This window comes from Diachasmimorpha longicaudata, chromosome 7 (genome assembly GCF_034640455.1).
Source record: "Diachasmimorpha longicaudata isolate KC_UGA_2023 chromosome 7, iyDiaLong2, whole genome shotgun sequence".
Taxonomy (NCBI): domain Eukaryota; kingdom Metazoa; phylum Arthropoda; class Insecta; order Hymenoptera; family Braconidae; genus Diachasmimorpha; species Diachasmimorpha longicaudata.
In genome coordinates, this window is record NC_087231.1 from 5,459,474 (window position 1) to 5,480,351 (window position 20,878).

The 20,878-nt window shown below is 39.6% G+C and overlaps 1 protein-coding gene across 1 annotated transcript; it reads left to right on the forward strand.

Annotated features, from left to right (window-relative positions):
- The first annotated feature begins 116 nt into the window (after nucleotides 1-116).
- LOC135164250 (cAMP-dependent protein kinase catalytic subunit 1) lies at nucleotides 117-11,544 on the forward strand. The gene has a single exon (XM_064124422.1). It carries the CDS (start codon nucleotides 1,087-1,089, stop codon nucleotides 2,146-2,148), a length of 1,062 nt encoding a protein of 353 aa, XP_063980492.1. The 5' UTR covers nucleotides 117-1,086; the 3' UTR covers nucleotides 2,149-11,544.
- Nucleotides 11,545-20,878: the final 9,334 nt, after the last annotated feature.

Genomic DNA, 20,878 nt, shown 5'->3' on the forward strand with positions numbered 1-20,878 from the left:
GAACGGAGCCCCCCCCTATGCTCCCGTTACCCACCGATTCTCCGCCAATAAAACAGTCTTGCCAGCCAGCGCTATCTTCCTCACCCCCTGCGAACTAATCAATCGACTCGGTTGAATCGAGCAGTGGCTGTTGGGCACGGTGGGTGGCTTAGGTGTTTGTGCGCACGGTGTTTCTCGCTCCTCATCCATTTTTCACATTACTCCGAAAACCGGAGAGACGACTGGGACCCGCCATCTTAAGGAGCATCCCTTCGCACAATTCATCCGAAAAAAAATCGCCAACGGTGATAAAATAATCGAGGAGTTGTCGCTCCACAACGCACGAGCTACTCAACTCAATTGTCAAAGTAGCTGTCATGTGGTTGTGTGGGTGAACGTTGTGCGTTGACGCGCCCGTAGCGTTCGTGGTGGCCGTCAGTTGAGTGTACAGTAGTAGTGTGCCGACGTCCTCGGCTTGGAGCGGGCAACGAGGGTGAAGTTAATTGGTTTCAATCCACAAAAAAAAAAAGCAATAAGTACGCGAGTGTGTGTCATTGGGAAGTCTATTCGCACAAAAGGCAAGTGACAAAAGTAATAAGGGGCCGGTGAATTTTGATCAGATCGTTGAATGGAGAGAGAGGAGTTCAGTGATTATTGCTTATGCATATTGTTGTGAGTTTAACAAGTGAGTGACAGAATACGGAGGAAATTGTTGGCGTTGCCAAGCGCAATATACCAACGTCAGTGGCCCCCAAAAGGAACGGCTGTGGCGGTTGTAATTGACAGGAAAGATGGCGCAAGGCGCGGACGAGGAGTGTTGACCTATTTCGTCGGTCCCCCCGTGGAGTGCTGAAATTTGAATTATCAATCTTGGTTATTGGGTTGATTATTGCTGGATTATAAGCATTGTCACTTGCTCGATAAGGGTGGATCACCTGGCGATACTGTCGTCGTAGAGGAATTTCGAGGGTCATTCACATTCTTTGGTACACTCCTTTGTTGTGGGAGTGTGAGTTTCTCGTTTGGAAAGTTAATAAAAAAGCCGCAGAAATTCTGAAAAAATTTGATATCCGTGGAGCCCTAGCAGGCTCGAGCACGGGCGGAAAAATGGGCAACAATGCCGCAACGGCTAATAAAAAGGTTGACGCTGCTGAGAGTGTCAAGGAATTTCTTGATCAGGCGAAGGAGGAATTCGAGGAGAAGTGGAAGAGAAATCCCACGAATACAGCTAGTCTAGATGATTTTGAAAGAATCAAGACACTGGGTACGGGGTCTTTTGGTAGAGTTATGATTGTACAGCACAAACCTGCCAAGGAGTATTATGCTATGAAGATACTCGATAAACAGAAGGTGGTAAAGTTGAAGCAAGTTGAGCACACGTTGAATGAGAAGAGAATACTACAGGCTATAAGTTTTCCATTTCTTGTGTCACTGCGCTTTCATTTTAAGGACAATTCAAATTTATATATGGTGCTTGAGTATGTACCTGGGGGTGAGATGTTCAGTCACTTGAGAAAAGTCGGTCGTTTCTCCGAGCCACACTCACGTTTTTATGCTGCTCAGATTGTCCTTGCTTTTGAGTACCTACATTATCTCGATCTTATCTACAGGGATTTGAAGCCTGAGAATTTGTTGATTGATTCTCAGGGTTATCTCAAGGTCACTGATTTTGGTTTTGCCAAGAGGGTGAAGGGCAGGACGTGGACCCTGTGCGGTACACCAGAGTATCTAGCACCTGAGATTATTCTCAGCAAGGGCTACAACAAGGCCGTTGATTGGTGGGCACTTGGGGTATTAGTCTATGAAATGGCTGCTGGTTATCCACCATTTTTTGCTGATCAGCCAATTCAAATTTATGAAAAAATAGTCAGTGGTAAAGTGCGTTTTCCCTCTCATTTTGGCTCAGATCTCAAGGAGTTACTTCGTAATTTACTGCAAGTCGATCTTACCAAGAGGTATGGCAATTTGAAGGCCGGTGTTAATGACATCAAAGGACACAAGTGGTTTGCAAGTACCGATTGGATTGCGGTCTTCCAGAAGAGGATTGAAGCGCCATTTATACCAAAGTGCAAGGGACCCGGGGATACCAGTAATTTCGATGATTACGAGGAGGAGCCACTTAGAATCTCAGGTACGGAAAAATGCGCCAAGGAGTTTGCCGAATTTTGAAATGGTTGAACACCAAGTAATTTAAAAAAATCATAAAAATCATAAAAAAATAACTTTCAAAATGTATGTAAGGAGAGGTTATCGCACACGTCTCGAAAACTGAAAAATCCGTTTTCCGATGAAAAAAACAACAGGCGGATTGTGGTCGAGTGACTGATCCCCCCAAAAAAATATATTCACATACCGAGGAAGTTGATTCAAGGAGATCGTGGATTGGTCGCTGTTGACGAACGCCGTTTCTGTTTTACACGAAACTCAAGATAAAATAATAATGAAAAAAAAACCCTCTTTACTGGAGCCACTCATAATAATCGTAGCAATGAGAACAAAAAACAAATACTACCCATGTTCCCCACACCATTCCAGATGTGTGTGTGTGAGAGTGTGTCAAAATGAAGTCCAGCAGGTGTATTCTCCGAGCTGCAGTGTCCAATAATTACGAGGGAGACTGTTCGTTGAATAATCATCTAGCTGTGATTTTAATTTTTTAATTCAATTAGTTTCAACGATGTTGTTTGAAATGAACGTTGCCACACTAACTGTCCCAATCAACTAGTCGTCATCGTTTTCTCGACGATCAAAAATAGAAAAGAAATCGATGGTAAACAACGGCGTTATCATTCCCAAGAGGATGCAATCGGGGGAACGTTGACACGAGTGACGCGAATGAATCTCAATAAAACCAGTCGTTTCGACAACATATTCACTGCATGCGCGAGGAACGATAATCCCACACCAAAAATGAGATTAAGGAGGAAAATGTCCATTAACAGCATCACGACTCCAAAAATAGCATCACTGGTGTCGGCATGTCTATGTTTAGTGGCACTCGTAGTTTTTTTTTCTTCTGTTCCCCTCGCACCGAGGGATACCCTACGACAGTCCGTTTAAACTCTAAACTGGAGGAGTTTACCACAAAATCATCCCATTTGAGAGAATCCCGTCATGAGCCTCTTCAGTCCAAGGTGAAGTACACGGATAGTTCGTCATTATCCATCGATGGAGTGTATCTTTGGTCTTCTCTTCATTCGTTACGCAACAAACGTACTCCACATGCCCCAGCAATTAGTACGAGAGAGTGAACCGTACACGATGAGAAAATCCTTTTATCTCTCTACCAGTCTTTGCATCGTGGTGTCAAGGGCATCACCAACAAAAATGCATAAAATTCCTTCCCCGTGGAGTCCAATGGGACCTTGAGTGTTTTAAAATAAAAAAAATAATAATAATCCAGAGTTTTCGTGACGCCCCACCCCTCAACAGAGAGCGACTAAATGAAAAATGGGAGTGGTAGCGAATGCTATATTTTCCAGCTTTGTAAGTGAGAATAATATCCCTCTAGTGAACTTTTTATTTAAAGAGTCATAAAAACGTTATTTCATCGGTGATCGAATGCTGTGACTGTAGCGGTAATTTTCTTTTAATCAGACGTCATAGGTATTCCATAAATGATTAACCGAGAGAATGATAATTGTATATCCAGGGCATTGTCACAAGACTAGCTGTAGGTCTCGTCCTCGACATTAACAAATGCAATCTACAGGTCTCGAAGCAAACGTTATAATGATTATTTTAATGAAGTCATTGTTCAACATGAATGTGAATGATCGTAATTTTATTACTACAATTACAGCAGTACAGAGAATGGATAACGGTAATTGAGCGAAATTCCCGAGTGTGGTGTGATAGAGTAAAAAAAAAAGAAAATAATAATTGATGAGAGAAGTAACTTCTCGTTTTAGATAACGTCTGTATAAGTAGTGTATCTTTCTCCCTACCTCAGGAACGCATATATGCCATTTCGTCTCTGATTCTCTGCCCAATATTCAGAGTTATCGCGCAATCTCATGTATATTTATTTCCTCGAAAGATTATTGTCGTTTTTCCAAAGGAAATATGAAATTGTCTCTTTGTTTTTTTTTTGCATGCTAAAGGGAAATTGAGAGACAGTAGTTTGGCAGAGTATTATAATGAAGGAGGGCTAGCCTGACAAAATAACTTGGCACCCATTGTCCATACAATCTAGAAATACCGGGTTTATCCCCATGCCGTTATTTTAAGAACAACATTAGCGGGTCTCGACGGTTCGCAGGCTTTTTTTTTTTCGATGTAATAAACGACTTTGGAAACAACCAGAACACGGGCACGCGCCTCTCACACCTTAAATACTAAAAAATTACGTAGAGACTCGTGTCTAACTATTTATTGTCGCTTTAATTTATTTTTTTTCTTCGCAATGAGGGTGAGAAACTGCGCTTTCAATTTAATTCTAAATTTTCAATTGATTGTCAATGATTCTGTGGATCGAGAGCTGAATCACAACGCTGATTAGGCGCAGTATCCTTATCTCGTAACCTTGACTGTTAACAATAGGAGCAAGTCATTACTAAACATGATGTTTTTTTTTCTCTCGAAACTATACGGAATTGCGATCGAGGCAGTATTTGATTGTGATATAGAGTGGGTCTGAAAAATAACAGTTTTATTATGCAACCTCTCCCCTCGGCGAATCGAATCTCTCCGCGTTTAGCAGAGGTAGAGGATCAGCGGATTAATTATAGTAGCATGTGTAAAAAAAAATTTTTCTCCTTTACAATCTGATTATCAATAACTTGTTGCTCCTGTGCCTCTGGTCAGTTGAATAAATAGTCAAATTTGGTTCTTTTAATTTATCGTTTGAACGATCGAACTTGGCAAATGCCATCGAGCGGATAGTATCGGCGCATTGATAGAATGATTCATTTCTTCCAAACGGAATTAGTTAACATAAACGAGTGAATGTCTGTTAACAATAACTCATTCGCTCGATCAGTGCGAGTAGTGAGGGAATATGAAAATTAAGGAAATCGATGTCAACTCGTCTTTTTCATTCCACTTTGATGTCCATAACGATTTAAGAGAAATATCGGTGTGAAGACCAATGAATAGTCTCGGGGTGGATGCAATACCGTAATATCTGAACAATAGATTCACTTCAATTCTTTTTCAACAATAAATATGCCACGATGAGTCAGGTGGAGGAGGGAGTTTTGAAAATTCGATGATTGCATTGATGTGTTTTATTTGGGCGGTGGTGAAGGGAAATAATAAAGAATAAAAACTAATAGAAAAATGTAAACTTTAAAAATACAATATCCGCTCGGTGTAATCTTGGTGAGATAATCATTGAAATAAATGTGAGGGTATGCAACCAGTTTCAAAATTTTTGTAAATACGAATTATATATAAACTTAATGGAGGCATATTACTAAGCGTCCACTCAGCGCTCTTTTACGGTGTATTAGGATGTAAAACAATGATGGAGAAAATACAAAAATAGGGGTAACGATTTACGTTAATTGTCTCTGCGTTTTTCGCACTGGGATAACCATTAGTGTCCGTCTCTCCCCTCCTTAAATATAACTCGGTCGGTTCATCGTAGAGCTGTATCTGGTCGTAACTGAAAAAAAAAATTAATAAAATTGTACGATTACGCAAGAAACGATTCAATTATTTCGCGCTATTGTACATTGTTTCTGTGTTTTATACATACACATCCGTATAAAAGAGGAAAAAATGTTTAAATTTAGGTTCTATTCGTGCGTATTGAGCAGAGATATTATAAATATTAAATATAAATTAAAGAAATATATATTCTCGATAAAGCATGGCTTGTGTTGTCTCGATTAAAATTGTGATTTTGATGTTTAATTTTTTTTTTCTCGTTGATATTGAGCTTCTTTTGTGCGATCAGATGTTTATCTCAGAGGTCGCAGCCTGCTGGGGATACAGTGGGGAGACGACCTGCTTTACAGGCGAGATAAATAATCACTTGGTTATTTGAGGCAATGCTAGCCGTGTGTCAATGTTGTTTTGTCTATTTATAGAAACGGGATACTATGGAGATGATTGAAGAGAAATTAATAAGAGAAATCTCTGGAAAAAAAAGAGCGAAACATCCATTTAATGTCAACCATGTGTATTTATTATTACGCGGCACCGTCGAGTGCCTCTTTATTCGTTTTCTGTAGATAACTGAAGTTTTCATAATTAAATGTCTCCAGCTCGGTAATTAGTTTCTTGTTTCATCTTTATTTCATTAGAGCCTCCTCTTTATCCTTTTTTCTGTTTCAATGTTGCGATTAAGTTGGTATAAATGTATGTATGAGAGACAGAGAGAGTGAGAGAACACGCGACGAAGTAAAAACGATCAATTATTAGTTGATTTCATTCTTTGGGAAAGTCTCATTTCTATTCTCAGGAATGTTGATCAGTGGAAAAGGCAATTCTCAAAAATAGATATCAGTTGAAAATGTCAGATGAAGATATCTATTCTCAATTTTGGCTCTGTGCAGTGTATATTTTATTCATAACATAATGGCTTCATAAATGTGAAATATTTCCACTCGTCTTCGTGAGAGATGAGTGGCAATATTTTAAAAAGTTAGTGGATATCGAGTCTGCAATAATCTGATTTCTAAAAGCGTTTTCCATCGACCCGGCTAATTTAATTATCCATGCTGGTGTGTTCTTCCACCTAGTTTGTTCAATCAATAGTGCCAAGCGCTAGGTATTTCGGTCGAGCCGGGTAGACGAGCCCCTTGTAGGAGGGTAAAAACTTGTCTTGTGTTACCTTTCGTCCCTTCTGTCCTGTTGGTTATAAAATTGAGCGTACATGAAGGATGCAAACAAAAAAAAATATTGTATCGCGATTCATTGTCAACTTTTCACGTGTATTTAATGCCATTTTAGTTGGACAATAATGGGTGGGTTATAATTGCCCATGAAGCCTGCCGTTGGCACGTGTCCTTTGTCTCTTGCGACATTCAACGAAAGCAATTACCTCTGTCATGAGATGCTTACATCGAGATCGCTTGTAACACTTGAATCAACTAAAGGATGAATTTGGTCCGCAAATAGAGATTTACGGAAATAATTGCTATCAGCTAGGGGGATTATGTACTCAATACAGAAGGGGTTTGGTTGTTCAATCTTTCAGAGATTAGAAAAGTCGACCCTTCTTTCTGCAGTTGAGTCTGTAATCAAATTCGAGTGCGTAAAGACCAACAGCTTTCTACTTTGCTAGTGTCAATCGGCCTCTTGAAAATCAACTCAATAGATCAGTTGACATTGGACATTGGACATTGCTGATCATTCACTAAAAAAATACTAGAAAGCTTATACCGGTGGAACTAAACTAAAGAAAGCTTTCGGACCGTAAATAGAAATTTGTGGGAATAATCGTTATGAAGTGACGGGGTTATGCACTGAATGGTAGACAAGTTTAGTTGTCCAACTGCGTAACAATGACGAAAGTCGCCTCTTCCGTCGGTTATTGACTTAATACTGGAATTTGTCTGCATAACTATCGATAGCTACAGAGACGATCATATACTAAAACAAAATTACTGGAATAAAGTTATTTCTTGTATGAAAAGCCACATCAAGTTCGCTTGTAACCCTGAAGTTTATTAAAGGATAAATTTGGTCTGCGAATAGATATTTATCGGAACAGTCGTGATGAACTAACGCGGTTATGTACTGAAGAACAGGGGAGTTTGGTTGTTCAACTGGATAGCGATTATGAAAGTCGACTGTTTTGTTCACAACAGAGTTTATACTGAAATTCGCTTGCGTAAATATTAATAGCCTCACACTTTTCCGCTATCGACTTGCCTTTGCAAATAAAAGCGACAGATAATTTGCTTGCGAAAACTCCATTAATCGAAGTCAGACCGTGTTCTCGGATGATCAAATACTAGTTCTAGGGAAATTGTGCAAAGTTCAACCTGAGACTGTGCAATTAATCGATTTCTCGGTGATGACTTCTCTATTAGAGAAGCGATAGGATTGTTTGAGCAAAGAAGCTCGCAGCTTCATTTATCCGTGACTAAAGTTGGAAACAGCTGTGGCCTCAGGATTAAAGGAATTGGGGATAAGGTGATACAGACGGGCCAACGATTTTCCATTAGTCTCATTGTATTTTTACCTTCATGTCTTGATGTCAGAAGTGAATGAGAAATAACAGAACCAAATAGTTTCGCTGATAAGGTGTGTAATGCATCAAGGTCGCTCTTATTCGTTTCTAGTTGCATCGAGTTACATTTACCAGGAATCCCTCTCAGCCATTCTATCCGTCAAATGAAAAGAAAACCGGAGGAATGAGAGAGATTCATCACGCGAAGTTGTTGAGTTGATTGCAATTAGTTTTGATAAATTGGTGACAAGTATTTTTCAAAATAATTTCACCCTTGTCTATTTCATCTTGAGCTTCAGTAGCTTTCACTGAGACTTTAATAATTGCGCGAATTTTCGCGATGAAAATTCTCATTGATTCCCTCACTTTAAAAGTAACCACGAGAGCCACCGAGAACCGCCATTTTTTAACAAATTGTAGCCCTTTCTTTTTTCTCGCTTCCGGCATATTTCACCACATTCGTGTTAATAAACTCTGCGACAGTCCGACGACTGCAAATATTTGTTTAGTACGCACGCCCCAGGGGGTGTTTTTATTCGAGCGATAAGTTGACCATATGTTGAACACACTCCATTGACGCAATTGCGTGCGTAACGTTTATATCGTACGACATCTTACGTTGCCTCGTGCAGTTTTTTTTTTGCTTTTTAGCGTTTGCGAGCGGCTGAATCTACAGTGAAATTATTTTGTTACTGAATAATCGCGCCAATTTAAAAAAAAAATTCACAGAACACTTCGCTGTTTTATGTTCCCGTTAACACGTCATCGATTATTTATTCCCATATCTGAATGTCAACTAATAGAATAACTGATTCCATGAACTATTTGATCTTAAATTGCATTGGAATTCCCAATAATCAGAATTCATATCATTATCATAAAATTGCTGACAGTGCATGATGATGGAACCGCCGTTTCAATGGGAATTTCTGAATCAAGTTTCACGATTAATTAATCGGTGTGAATACTATTGTTTGAAACGTGGAGTTATAATTTATTATGTTGATTAAAAAATCTGCGATTATATGGAATACATGGGTGTAGCTTTGATGTCCTTGTGTAACGGTTCTCCACAAGCTCATTCGCGTAATGAGTCATTACTGAATACTTTGAAGATTAAAAAACAAAATACAAGTTCCCAAGTTCAACCAACAATACTCGTCACTGAATGCACGAGTGAATTTCGGTTTTCAAAGGAGGGGATTATATTACGGTACTAAAATTGATCCACTAATTATTTGGTAATATCATCAACGCTTGCTCGATGCTTGGGGATATAGTAGTCCTCAATGTAACCAATTTACCCTGGATTTTGTATTTCCATGCCTTTATTCGGTGAAATACGGCATTCATCATGGGCTTCAAATGCGATAATTTCACCTGTATTTGTATTAAAAAATTCCGAGTGGATGAGAGAAATATGAGGAGGAAATTCAATTGCAGGCTTTGAACACCGCGTAATCAATTGATCGCACGTATTAGGTGACAAACATACGCAGATAGGGTAAAATACACGAATTATGAATCGCCAACACGTGCTTGACATTTCGGGTTCACCGGGTCGAGTTCACACCACAATATCAAATTATTTCTCTGGGAAAATTCCCCTGGATTAACCCCTGATTAAGATGATTATCCGTACACCGAGGGGGAAAAATATTTCTTCGGCCGAGTTCTTTTTGGATTTTCGTGACTGTTTTTTTTTGTGACAAAAATAGAGTTAGTTCTTTCGAAGAATTTATGTCCTCTGCAAACAAGGAATGCCACTTCATTATTCAATGCTCCTATACGGAGGGTATTTTTTCCCTTCGGTTATTCGATAATAATAGGTGAGAAATGAAGCCTCAATTAAATGATAATGAAGATAAGCTAGCGATTTCATAATTCAGGGATAAATAATTTTTTTATCGACCAAATGATCCACCGAATATTCAACTATTGTTGAGATCAATTTTTCGGGTTTAAAACTTTCAAATTAAAATTAAATGGCCACGTTTTTGGTCAAATTCGACCATCGATTTTTTGAGTGAGACTTAGAACTTTTCCAGGAATCCCTGAAATGCTTATTAAATTCAACGAGAGCTGATTTCCAATTCATTGAAATTCATCGCGTGAAGAGTTGACAAGGCTAATCAGTCTTCGAACCGGAATTACATTCGATGTTGTTCCCTTCCGGGCGATCTCAACCCGGGTCAACGTCTGGCGAAGGCTGTGCCAGTCCACTTGCCGAGTCCTTGATACAGAGTGCGTGGCATGATTGAACATACAGCCGATGTCGATTGAACAATGCTGATAGAAGAGAACAAAAAATAGATACGAAGGGCCTTGGTCCGGTCCAATGCCATTATATTCGACTAGTTCTTTCGTCACGACCCTGACTACACGCCCTTAGAACCATTCGTCATAATTTTTTTGGTGATACGCTGATGGTTTTTCTAAACTCGTTGAATTGAATTCAATGCCAAACGAACAGTCATTAGTTGGTTTTTCTCTTCTCTATGCTGGCTGTGTATATTCCATGGAATACAATTGTTCGTATTATTTAATTGCAAATCGAGGCAGTGGCAATTTATTTAAAATCATATTCGAACGCGAGGGGGACGATAACTATTTTATTTTCATTAGTGTGTACACGAGGTGCATTGTAGTCTTGGAAATTTAATTAAATTCGGCGCGTGGTGAACGAGGGATTGGGCTGACTGTGACGCGAGTGATTAAAAAAAATGTAATTATATTATGTATATCATTGTTATGTGTTTAAAATGAAGAGGAAACAAATACAATTATCAAAGAATCTCTGTGGCGCGATAAGAGGTTGGACTGAATAGAAATTATTTAGGAGAGTGGTAAAAAAAAAATGGAGTGAAATGGTGGAGGAGAGGTTGGCCGTCGGTCGTTTGAATCTCGTTTGGGCTTTTACCAGTTTATATCGATTTTTGTTGAGTAAAGAACAGAGAAAGAAATAAAAAAAAACGTCTAAGTGTAATGAATGGATGTGAGATAATTAACATAAAAAGTAACGATTTTCACATTAAACGAAGTCATGGAGCCGATTATAAGAAAGTCCGCGGAGCAATGTACATCTACATGCTAATGAATAAAAAAAATTTAATGTAAACACTCGTGAGAGGTAAAATACAAAATGGAGGAAATACTAAACATGAATAATATGATGAAAAATTAATCGCGCATCGAAGCATTGTAAATTCGGGCGTGTCGCCTTGTGATTACGTTTTATGGAGTTTAGATCACTACTCGCTATATGTAGCTGTTAAAAGAAACAAGAAAAATGAAAAAACAAAGATGGTTAAGAAAATTATATACTATAAGATATGTATTATTTGACCTAGTAAGAATTTATGATTTGTGGAGAAGTGAAAGATGATTTACCAATCTCATTTTTTGTAAATATTAATTTAAATAAATCCTATTGTAAAGATTGTATGTCTTACATGTCTTGTACGATATATTTCACGTATCTATTGGTGAAAACAATACGTATACCTAGAATAATTTATTCCCTAGCATTGACTTTTTTTTCAACACTTCAATGATCCCATCAAGAAGGTAAACAACATTGCGGTACCACTTGGGCTTGAAAAACCTAAAAAATCCTCATCCGACATTTGAACTCTTGCCATCAATCTTCATTGATCGTATCATTTATTCTACGTCTTGTTTATCGTGATATCCTCCCTGATGATGCCCAAGTCTAGACACTATATATCACCTCAATGGCATTCCCCTATCATGCCAAGAATAAAAAAAAATGTATGAATGGAAAAGCACGTATAACGCAATCGTTACACTGGCAGAGTAAATTAATTTTACCCTGGGATAATTTTATCGGGACCGACTGTTGGTACAGATAAAATTATCACCGCTGTTGATTTTTGAATTAATCTGATTTTGTGGTGAACATGAGTTATCTCTTCCTGATCTATATTTGCTTGGCAGGAATATACGTTCTCCTGAATTTGCATTCGTTTTGTTTGTCGTAAATACAATTGAATTAAATTATAATTGAAATGAACCAAGTTGATAATGTTTGTATTCCTTCATTACAAAAAATATTAATACTTTACAAAAGACACTTTCAATTAAAAAATCGATTGAACTTTATTTATGAAAAACTCATCGTTATAAATTGTGTCAGAGATATTTTTTTTATCGGTGTATCGCTGTGATCATGAAAGATTCTCATTCATGAGAATAAAAAATCAACAAAAGGAAATGAAACAAGTTATGCGCATACAGATTGAGGGAATATGGCCCTGGCACCGCCATTTGGTGAAATGATGCTTGAAACACTGGGGGCTGAGCATACCAGAGGGAGAATAAAATCGCATCTTGTGACGTCAACGGTATATAGTGATCGTCATCCAATTATCCTGCTACCTTAGGGTGGAGGGTCGACTCGGTCGAGCCCTGATAAGACACGGTTATTGCCCGAAAGTGCGTAACAAAATTCTGTCGGAACCCTAGGCCAATGTGATTGTCCCCTCGACACTCGGTTGACGTCACAAAGGGGACTGTGCTATCATTTTGAGCCTTGTAGTTACTAAACGGAGATATTTTATATCCAGTCTTATTGGGACGAATGGGGTTGATCGATCAGGTATTACATTACTGTCTCTATCGATCAGGTATTGCCTCACTATATCCATTCGGTGAAATAGATTTTCCCTTTTATCTGATAATTTTGTTTGCCATTATCTTCTTTAAAAAAAAAATAACAGGACTATAAAAATAAAATTTCCCATTTTTATTAAACATTGTATTGTAAAATAGACAACTAATATCCTCTTCACAAACCGGAAAGAAAATTCTACTTCCCATTCAGTAATTTTCAATTGCCTTTTCTCTCAATGAAATTGAAAAGACACGTTGATATCTCTCACGTGTAACCGAAGTCTTGAAACACTCGGATATCTCCACGCTATCATCGAAACTCATTCGTTGAAACTCCGCAATTCACCCTCACCAATAAAGATGAATATTATCTCCAGCAGTGGCTTTAGTGCTCTTTACCCTCGGGTCAGTTTCCGGTGCTTGTCAGCTTCCGGCAATTCACGTTTATCTCTACTCTTGTACGGTGTAACGTGCATAGTATAACTATTCAGCTCTGACTAACGCTACCGAGCTCCCAAAACTTGCTTGGAAATCTCCAGTTAGCTCGTGTATGGCTCGTCTGTGTGACGTGAATTGTAATCCCTGAAATATTGGTTACATTATGCCTCCACGATCCGCTGGTGGCTTGAAAATTCTATGAGATTATGCACAAGGCACTTTCTGAGCAGTTGGAAGGGTTTCGAATTATGATGCTGGGCTTCGCTTTCAGGGATTTCAGATGGAAACGAACGATATAACATCACGTCGAGGAGAACTTCAAGGGCTTTTTTCAGGAACTAAATTAAATATTCTATATTGGGAAACATTTTTGGCACGTCTTCCGGAAATGTCCCTAGGGTCACCTTTCATCCTTCGTGAAATATCCAGTGCCGCAGCAATTACAGTACCGACTGAACAGAACGATCTTGATCCATAATCTTGAGGGTAAATACCAGTGACATCCGCTCGGTGACATTCACGTGTAGTTAACACATCCACCTTTCTGCATGTAGCCCGTAGTACTGCTGTATCAATGTCACCAGAAAGTTCTCCATCAGTGAGAATATATACATCCGAATTGGTTATGAATTCATCCATCAAGACGGATCACTTCAGCTACCAATCTCCATCGGAAATGACACAGAACATACCCTTTTTCAATTCAACAGAAAATCGAATTTCAGGTATTCGCTGAGGATTTGAGTTGCTCTATAACTGATTCTGAATAGCAATTGGATCGTATCCGACGGGATAACGCATTGCGGCATTACGGAAAGACCGATTGTCGACCAATGATGGTATTAGGGGCTCTCTGTTGTTCCAATTATGCAGTCGAAATAAGGTATTTGTATTTGAATGATTTGTGGACATTGTTGAAATCATTGTGGTGTGTAAATATGAGCAGTTGTGGCCGTTATTCGACAGGCTGAATTATTTTCAATGAGTTCAGCACTGGAAATGCTAATTGATGGCTTCTGTTTGGTGATAATGGACGGAGAGAAATTGCTGCATGCGCCCTTAGGTAGGTTTTTCAACTTATTTTGCTGGAAATTTCCGGTAAGGCTTAAGTAGATGTTAATTTTCGGATTGTTCAGCGTGAATTATTTACAGGCTCCTCAGAAGCTTCATTACTGCCCCTGAAATTTGTTATCTTATACTGTGTACGTGGGTAAATCTGGGTCACGGAGTAATATTGCGAGATGCACGTCTGTCCAGCCATGAATTAAGCCTGACGAGGATTGACAAGGATTTGTTTTGGAGAGTGATCGATCTACAGTTGGAGTTTGGGTTTGGCTGGAGGAAACTCGACAGCTCAAAGGGTACCCTCATTACTGCCAATTTTCATTTTCAATTTTTTTCCGTTATCGTAGCCTCATTCAAAAGTTTTTATCGATCAGATATGAAATAATTATTGTAAAGTGAGTCATTAATTCGGGAATTCATTGCTGACCGGCGTCATTCGTACGAACATAATTTTTTAAATTACGGATTAAATTCTCGTTGATTTAAAATAGATTTTTCATGCGGTATAGCAACGAGGCTGTCCCTCACCTTTACATGTTGTGGATAAAAATCGTCGTTGGTATTGAAGTGGGCCGACCTTTATGGCCGAATTAATTTCCCGAGTTTTCCACAGTTCTCTGCTTTTGACGAGCTAACGTCGTAATTTCGGTAAGTTGAGAAGCCACTGAGTGAGGGAATTTAACGTGATCGAGAGTCGTGAAATGTAGTTTCAAGGATAAATGATATTTCAAAAAATTCAAGGGAACGTGCTTTTCCATTGTGAAAATTCTTTTTTCCCGAGAGAAATGTAATATCGGGGAAAATGGAATTGGCGACATGTGGTTTAGGGGCTCTGAGACAATGGCGATTGGAAATAAGAATCGTTGTTGCAAGTTTTTACACTGGAATTCAACTCAGTTTCATTTTTCTGTTTCTCCAATTTTTTATCCTCAGTACCTCTTCTGCTCGAGCAGTTCCAGCCATTGGCTCGACGGCTGATAAAAATTTTTCCCGAGCAATTGAATTTTATTTTCTTCTACAGTATTCGCTCTCGTTGTACACCGAGATAAGAGGAATGATGAATTTCTGGGTAGGAAAAATGATGAAAATATCGGAGAAGTAGCAATCATATGGTTTGATATTTTCTCGGAGATCAAGTGGGTTTTACCGGGGGATTTCATCGTATGGAGCTTGTGAAGCGCTTCGAGGGTATTTCGCGAAATTTACGAGGGCGATTTATGTCGCAGGTTATTCTCCATGATTTCTGAGGGAACGTTTGAGACTCCAGTGGACAGTTTGAGGGCCTCGGTCTACTTTCAGTCCGGGTAGGAATATCTCCGGACGAAAATAAATAAAAAGACTTTGGCAATCAGTCTTGAGCTTCTGCCAATAGCTTTGCCAGAAAAATTCTTCAGACGACGTCCTGATTAAGTTCACTTCTTCTCTTCCTTAAAAAAAAAACATATTCCATTTCCCCTGTTGATGTTTCTACGACACCATGAGCCCATCAGCCAGGCGCAGAATGCATCGCTACAGTCCATTGATTCCGATAAAAATTCCATGTATAGACGGATTGCTCTCAATACCGGAAACCGGAGACCCAGGAATGTTACCCACAGGAATCCCAGAGATTCGCAGTTCCCGCACACTTAGTTCCCCTGAAACTCAAAGCGTCTGGGTGTCCTGTCGTGTATTTCGTGGAGAAACCCCCCAGTGTCTTCTTATCTCTATTCTCCTTCTGACGTTTTGGCACATAGATGCTGCACTATCGAGAGTGGAATTTGTTCTTTCGTCTTTAGAATTTCTGTTTTCTTTTATGTCTGTACATCGAGAAATGAGTTTCTTACTTTGAAGGGCCTGCGTGGTTTCAATGGAACGTCTCAGTATCAGTCTGATGTACAGAACAATCAATGGGAATTTTACATGAAATTTTACAGGATTATTTTACAATTTTCACTGCACCCCCAGAAATTTGGTCGTTGGAAATTTATTGGAATTGACAATTGTTGGATCATTTTTACCGAATATTATTTTTCACGAGTAAACAAGTTCACCCCGTATAATCGTTTCAGTTAAAACCGGAGTGACAATGCGAGGGAAACGGCTTTTCACCCTCGGAGGGTGAGGCAAGAAAGGGTAAAAAGTCGATGGAGAGAAGTTTCGAGTGGCTGCGCCCTCCCCGGGCCAGTGACGTCGGCCCTGAAGAGGCCAGGTTATATACGTACCTCATCAATACTTGTCTCACTTTCCGCTTTTTTCCCAAGACAATAGGTTACCTTTCTCTTAAACATCGGGTACGAGAGAATCACTGAGGGTGCGCTCCTTTGAATCTTGTGTTATTGATCCTGGTAATGGGGATTTCGCGATAGTCATTGGATTTGATTAGTCGATGGGAGAATTTCATGGGGTTTCCCTGAGGGTCCAGGGCTTTGAGTGGGACGAACTGATTTCTCTCTGTTACTTTTCACATTTTTATCCTTTTTTTTTTCAATTTTTAATGCTGCAGGAAACTCTCAACATTTCTCGTCAGTGTCGAACATTTTTTCTTGTTGTTGTTTTCATGTACATCATGAGCTTTGCTAGGATTCTCGGTTGCCATGCAAATGGCCTCTCGGGGTAATTATCCGGACTTGGTGGATCGTTAAAAAATACTGCTGAATTTTTACTGAGGGTACGGTGGGATATTTCTGCGTCGGAATTTTGGGGGAGTACGAGGAGACGAAGACTTCCGAAGTTTTTTTAAATGTTGCAAGTCTATTCGGTAGTTAATTAAATGCAGTTTCACTCAAGCTTTTACCTGGATAACTATGATTACTTTTCGGGATAATCCTCGAACGAAATAAAATGCAGTTACTCCAGTAAAAATTTCGTAAAACTACAGTTATTTTACTTTAGTCGTTAGATTTTTTACGAGAGTCATTGAATTTTTCTCGTTTTTTTATCACGAATATAATCCAAAGAAGGAATAGACCGTTCCTGGTAGGGGAGATTCAGGTCAACTGGTCCCGAGTGAACTTTAATCATCAATCATTCGAGAACCGCAGAGTCAAATTCACCGATTTTCGGTCTTTTCTCATGTACTTCCCAATCTCCACAACGAAACTATCAATCCGAAGAATCCCTCTGGAAATTATCCTCCCTCTTAATCTTCCCTCATCCTTCATTCAGAATATTTTCCGAATAATCCGCGCATTCAGGATATTTTCCAGATGTGTTCCTACCCAGAGAGAAATATCCTATCAAAATTACGTATTTTTTCCTAGTCACTGTCGTAATCGGTCAGCGAACTGGAGTTCTCCAAGTTTCACTGTGTATTTCTCCCGCGGAAGCGAAAATTTTCCCCTGAAATATTCCGGAAGAAGTCTTTAACAACGTGTGACGTCCCTCATCGCCAAAAATTTAGAAATTCGGAGGGTCACGTTTGCTGTCGGTAAAAGTTGAAATTTATGAATGAACGGACGTGGGTGTCTCACTCTGACGCACAATATGTTGTGCGCATCATCGGAGAGTCGATTTCTTTCCTTTGAAAGTTTAGGGAAGTTCAGGGGGTCATGAGGAATGACCGAAGCAGCACCAAGTTCGCTACAACTATGGGGTGAATTTGATACGATCACGTCGGGGTAGTTTCACGAGGTGTTGGGTGGGAAACAGGTTGAGGTTGGAGGTGGTATGTACGGACATTCCTAGGAGCGATAAAAAAAAATGATGAAACTCGTGGAGCTGTTACTCGTGACCGTGCGAGCTTATTCCTGTTGTTTCCACAGCTTTTATGGTTTCTCCCATCGCAACTGTACTCGGGGGAGTTTAAATGCGTATTTTGGGGGTAAGGTGAGATTGACGAGCGTACGGGAGTGGTCAGAAAAAGTTAATTGAATATCTCGGGGCACAAATGTGACGTTGTCAGGAGAAAGCGGTTTGTTAGGGCATCTTGAGTTATAATTATTTGCGGAGATTTTTTTTTCTGGGCAGACAATGGCTATTGGGGATTGCTGGGGGTCACGAAGAGGGAAGTATTTGGATTAGTTCGGAGTATTTGCTCGGAAATTACACTTTTTGCTGGCAGCAAGATGAAAAATGAAGAGAATTTTCGAGTTATTTTTTCGAATGTTCGAAAATTCTTAAGGGTTGGAAAATGAACTTTCAGAAAAATCCACTTTCTGCACCAAGCGAAGGTGCATTCCGGCTCAAGTGACCCCATAGAAGCCAATAGAACCCTCGGAGTCGAGGTAACGGTGAAAAAAAAATTCTTCCAACGTCAGCCCCTCTAAAATAATCATAATGAAGTTGACATCCCTTAATGGCTGTAAATCCCATAAATAGACTACCAAAAATTCTCTAACAATACCTCGAAATTTTCCACACAAATAACCCGACAGTTAATTTAGTTCCACTGACGTACGAAAATTTATTATTAAACGTAAAAGTTCATGGAAACAACTAGATTCTCATTTCAACAACTACGTCACACACATCTTCGAAATAACTGATTTATTTACTTCAACGTCTTACATAACATCTGGAGGGCTTCTCGAGGTAAGTAGACTTGGAGAATTTCAGGGTAAATAGGGGCTCCCAACGTAGGGAAGTCGCATTACATTGAAGATCGCTGGCAGTCGCATGAGTACCAAAGACAGTATCTTTCGCGACTTTTCTCAAAGTTAATACATCATAACGAATGCGTGGTCTTTTGAGTCTTGCCTCATATTAGAATCGAGGGAAACGCCTGTATCTGGAGGATGCTCTTTTCACCTGACCCAGTTTATAAAATTGCCTGGGGGAAAAAAGTGATGACGACGCCGTGGGTTTTTCGGTCACGTTGTAGGCTCTATTCCGGCGTCGTGCAACGCTCCTGGTTCATCAGCGCTAGATGCTCGCCGTAAGCTAATTCTTCAATTAAGCGACTTCCTCTGACGACGAGCCCGGGAAAGGCCGATAACTGTCGTTGTACTCCTCATCTCAGCGCTCTCTACGAATTGAATCTCTGGATTAAGTTATGAAGCATCTGAATATCAAATGTTCTCGGATTACGACGCCCCACGAAATGCACAAGTTTTGATTCGATTGATTCTATTATGCTAATGACGGGGTGAAGTCCTTCAGAGGAGACCGCCTCGGGTTAACCCGTCATCGGATGTTGTGTCTCGGATCAGGCAAGATTATGCGCATAGTTGGGTGTATTAATTAATCTATTAGAGCGTCACTTGATATTTGCTTGTGAGGAAGGAGTATTTGGATATTTTTATTTATCAATTTTGGAAACAGGTTTTGTCGTCCTCCAGAAAAAAAAACTTTCAATCCAATTACTGTTCTCCATTGAACTTAGAAACGTACCGTTAAAACTGAGAATAATTCCGATCCTCTCCGGAAACATCAGACGACCTTAGAAAAATTCTAGTAAAGAAAAGTTTCAATTTAATTCGCATGGAGCGAACTTCGGTGGCAGAGTTCAAAATTCATTAAAGCTTCCCACGCCTCTTCACCAGGCTCTTGCAGTCGCTCCTTTTAGAATCCCATTTCGCGCAGTAGGTCCCGGGGATGTCAGGTAGCACCCATCTAACTAAGTCTCACTAATGTACCCAACGAGTTCGAAGTAGATGTTGATGTTCTCGGAAGGGTCGGGAGGGAGTTACCGGGGAGCCGAGGTGAGTTCATAGGGGTCGTCCTCGCTGGTCTGCGACGCAGATATTCACCTGTTTCGCAGGGCGTACTTTTCAAGGACGATAACGTCTAATTCTCTCGTGCATAAACCAGTGCTAATTCAATTCCAGAGGATTTGTCTAGTTTATTAGTGGCTCACGAGAGCCGGAGCAATTTTCTGTCTGGCCGAGCTCATCCTTTTCTACTTCGAATTAATAGGATTATCGCAGTTTGGAGAGTATTCTTGTGGGTGAGGAAGATAAAGGGGATGACAGCTGGCAATACGATGGGAAAAAGTTCCGAGTTTTCAGCGGATATTCCAGACATTTTTTATGATAAAAATAAGACGTCTAGAAACCAGAAAACCCGAAACTTTTGTTTGAAAAAAAATGTTTTCGAAATTTCTAATTCTACTCTTAAAAATTTCCAAATCAATTTGAGATTTAAAAGACCATATGTTGCACAATGTGCTCTAAAATCAATAGAGATTACGTTAAATCCACCGGGATAATCACGAATACCGAACAACAGTGAAGCTAACTGCAATACTTCATCATCGCTCGTCATTGTCGTTGGCCAGTTTGTCTTGCATAACTTTCTCGGACAGCAATAATTGTATAACATCCTGGTATAGTCGTGTAACAGCTTGGATAAAGTTGGATCGATTCCCTCGCCGCCCCGAAGCTGTGGTAGCCACAAGCATCGCACGTGGCCTCAAATATACACTTGTACACGTGAAGAAGATTGTGACCCGAGGTTATAAGCCCTTGGGATACATCATCTCACTAACGAGAACCCCAGGAGTCTCCATTCGGTTGATTTTGCAATACCAGATGATTCACACCGGCGGAATATAGATGCACTAGCTACACAGAATATTAATTTCTCTTGTATTATTCGTGCAGATGCATGAATTTCCACATAATTTCCATTAATTTACGACGTGAATGATGTGAAAAATATTTCAACATTTTGAAACTTCCCATTATTCATCCCCTAACAGCAGATATTTTTCAAATAATT

Excerpts from the sequence above, each read along its gene's own strand:
- LOC135164250 (XM_064124422.1), top strand. The coding sequence starts at position 1,087 with ATGGGCAACAATGCCGCAACGGCTAATAAAAAGGTTGACGCTGCTGAG.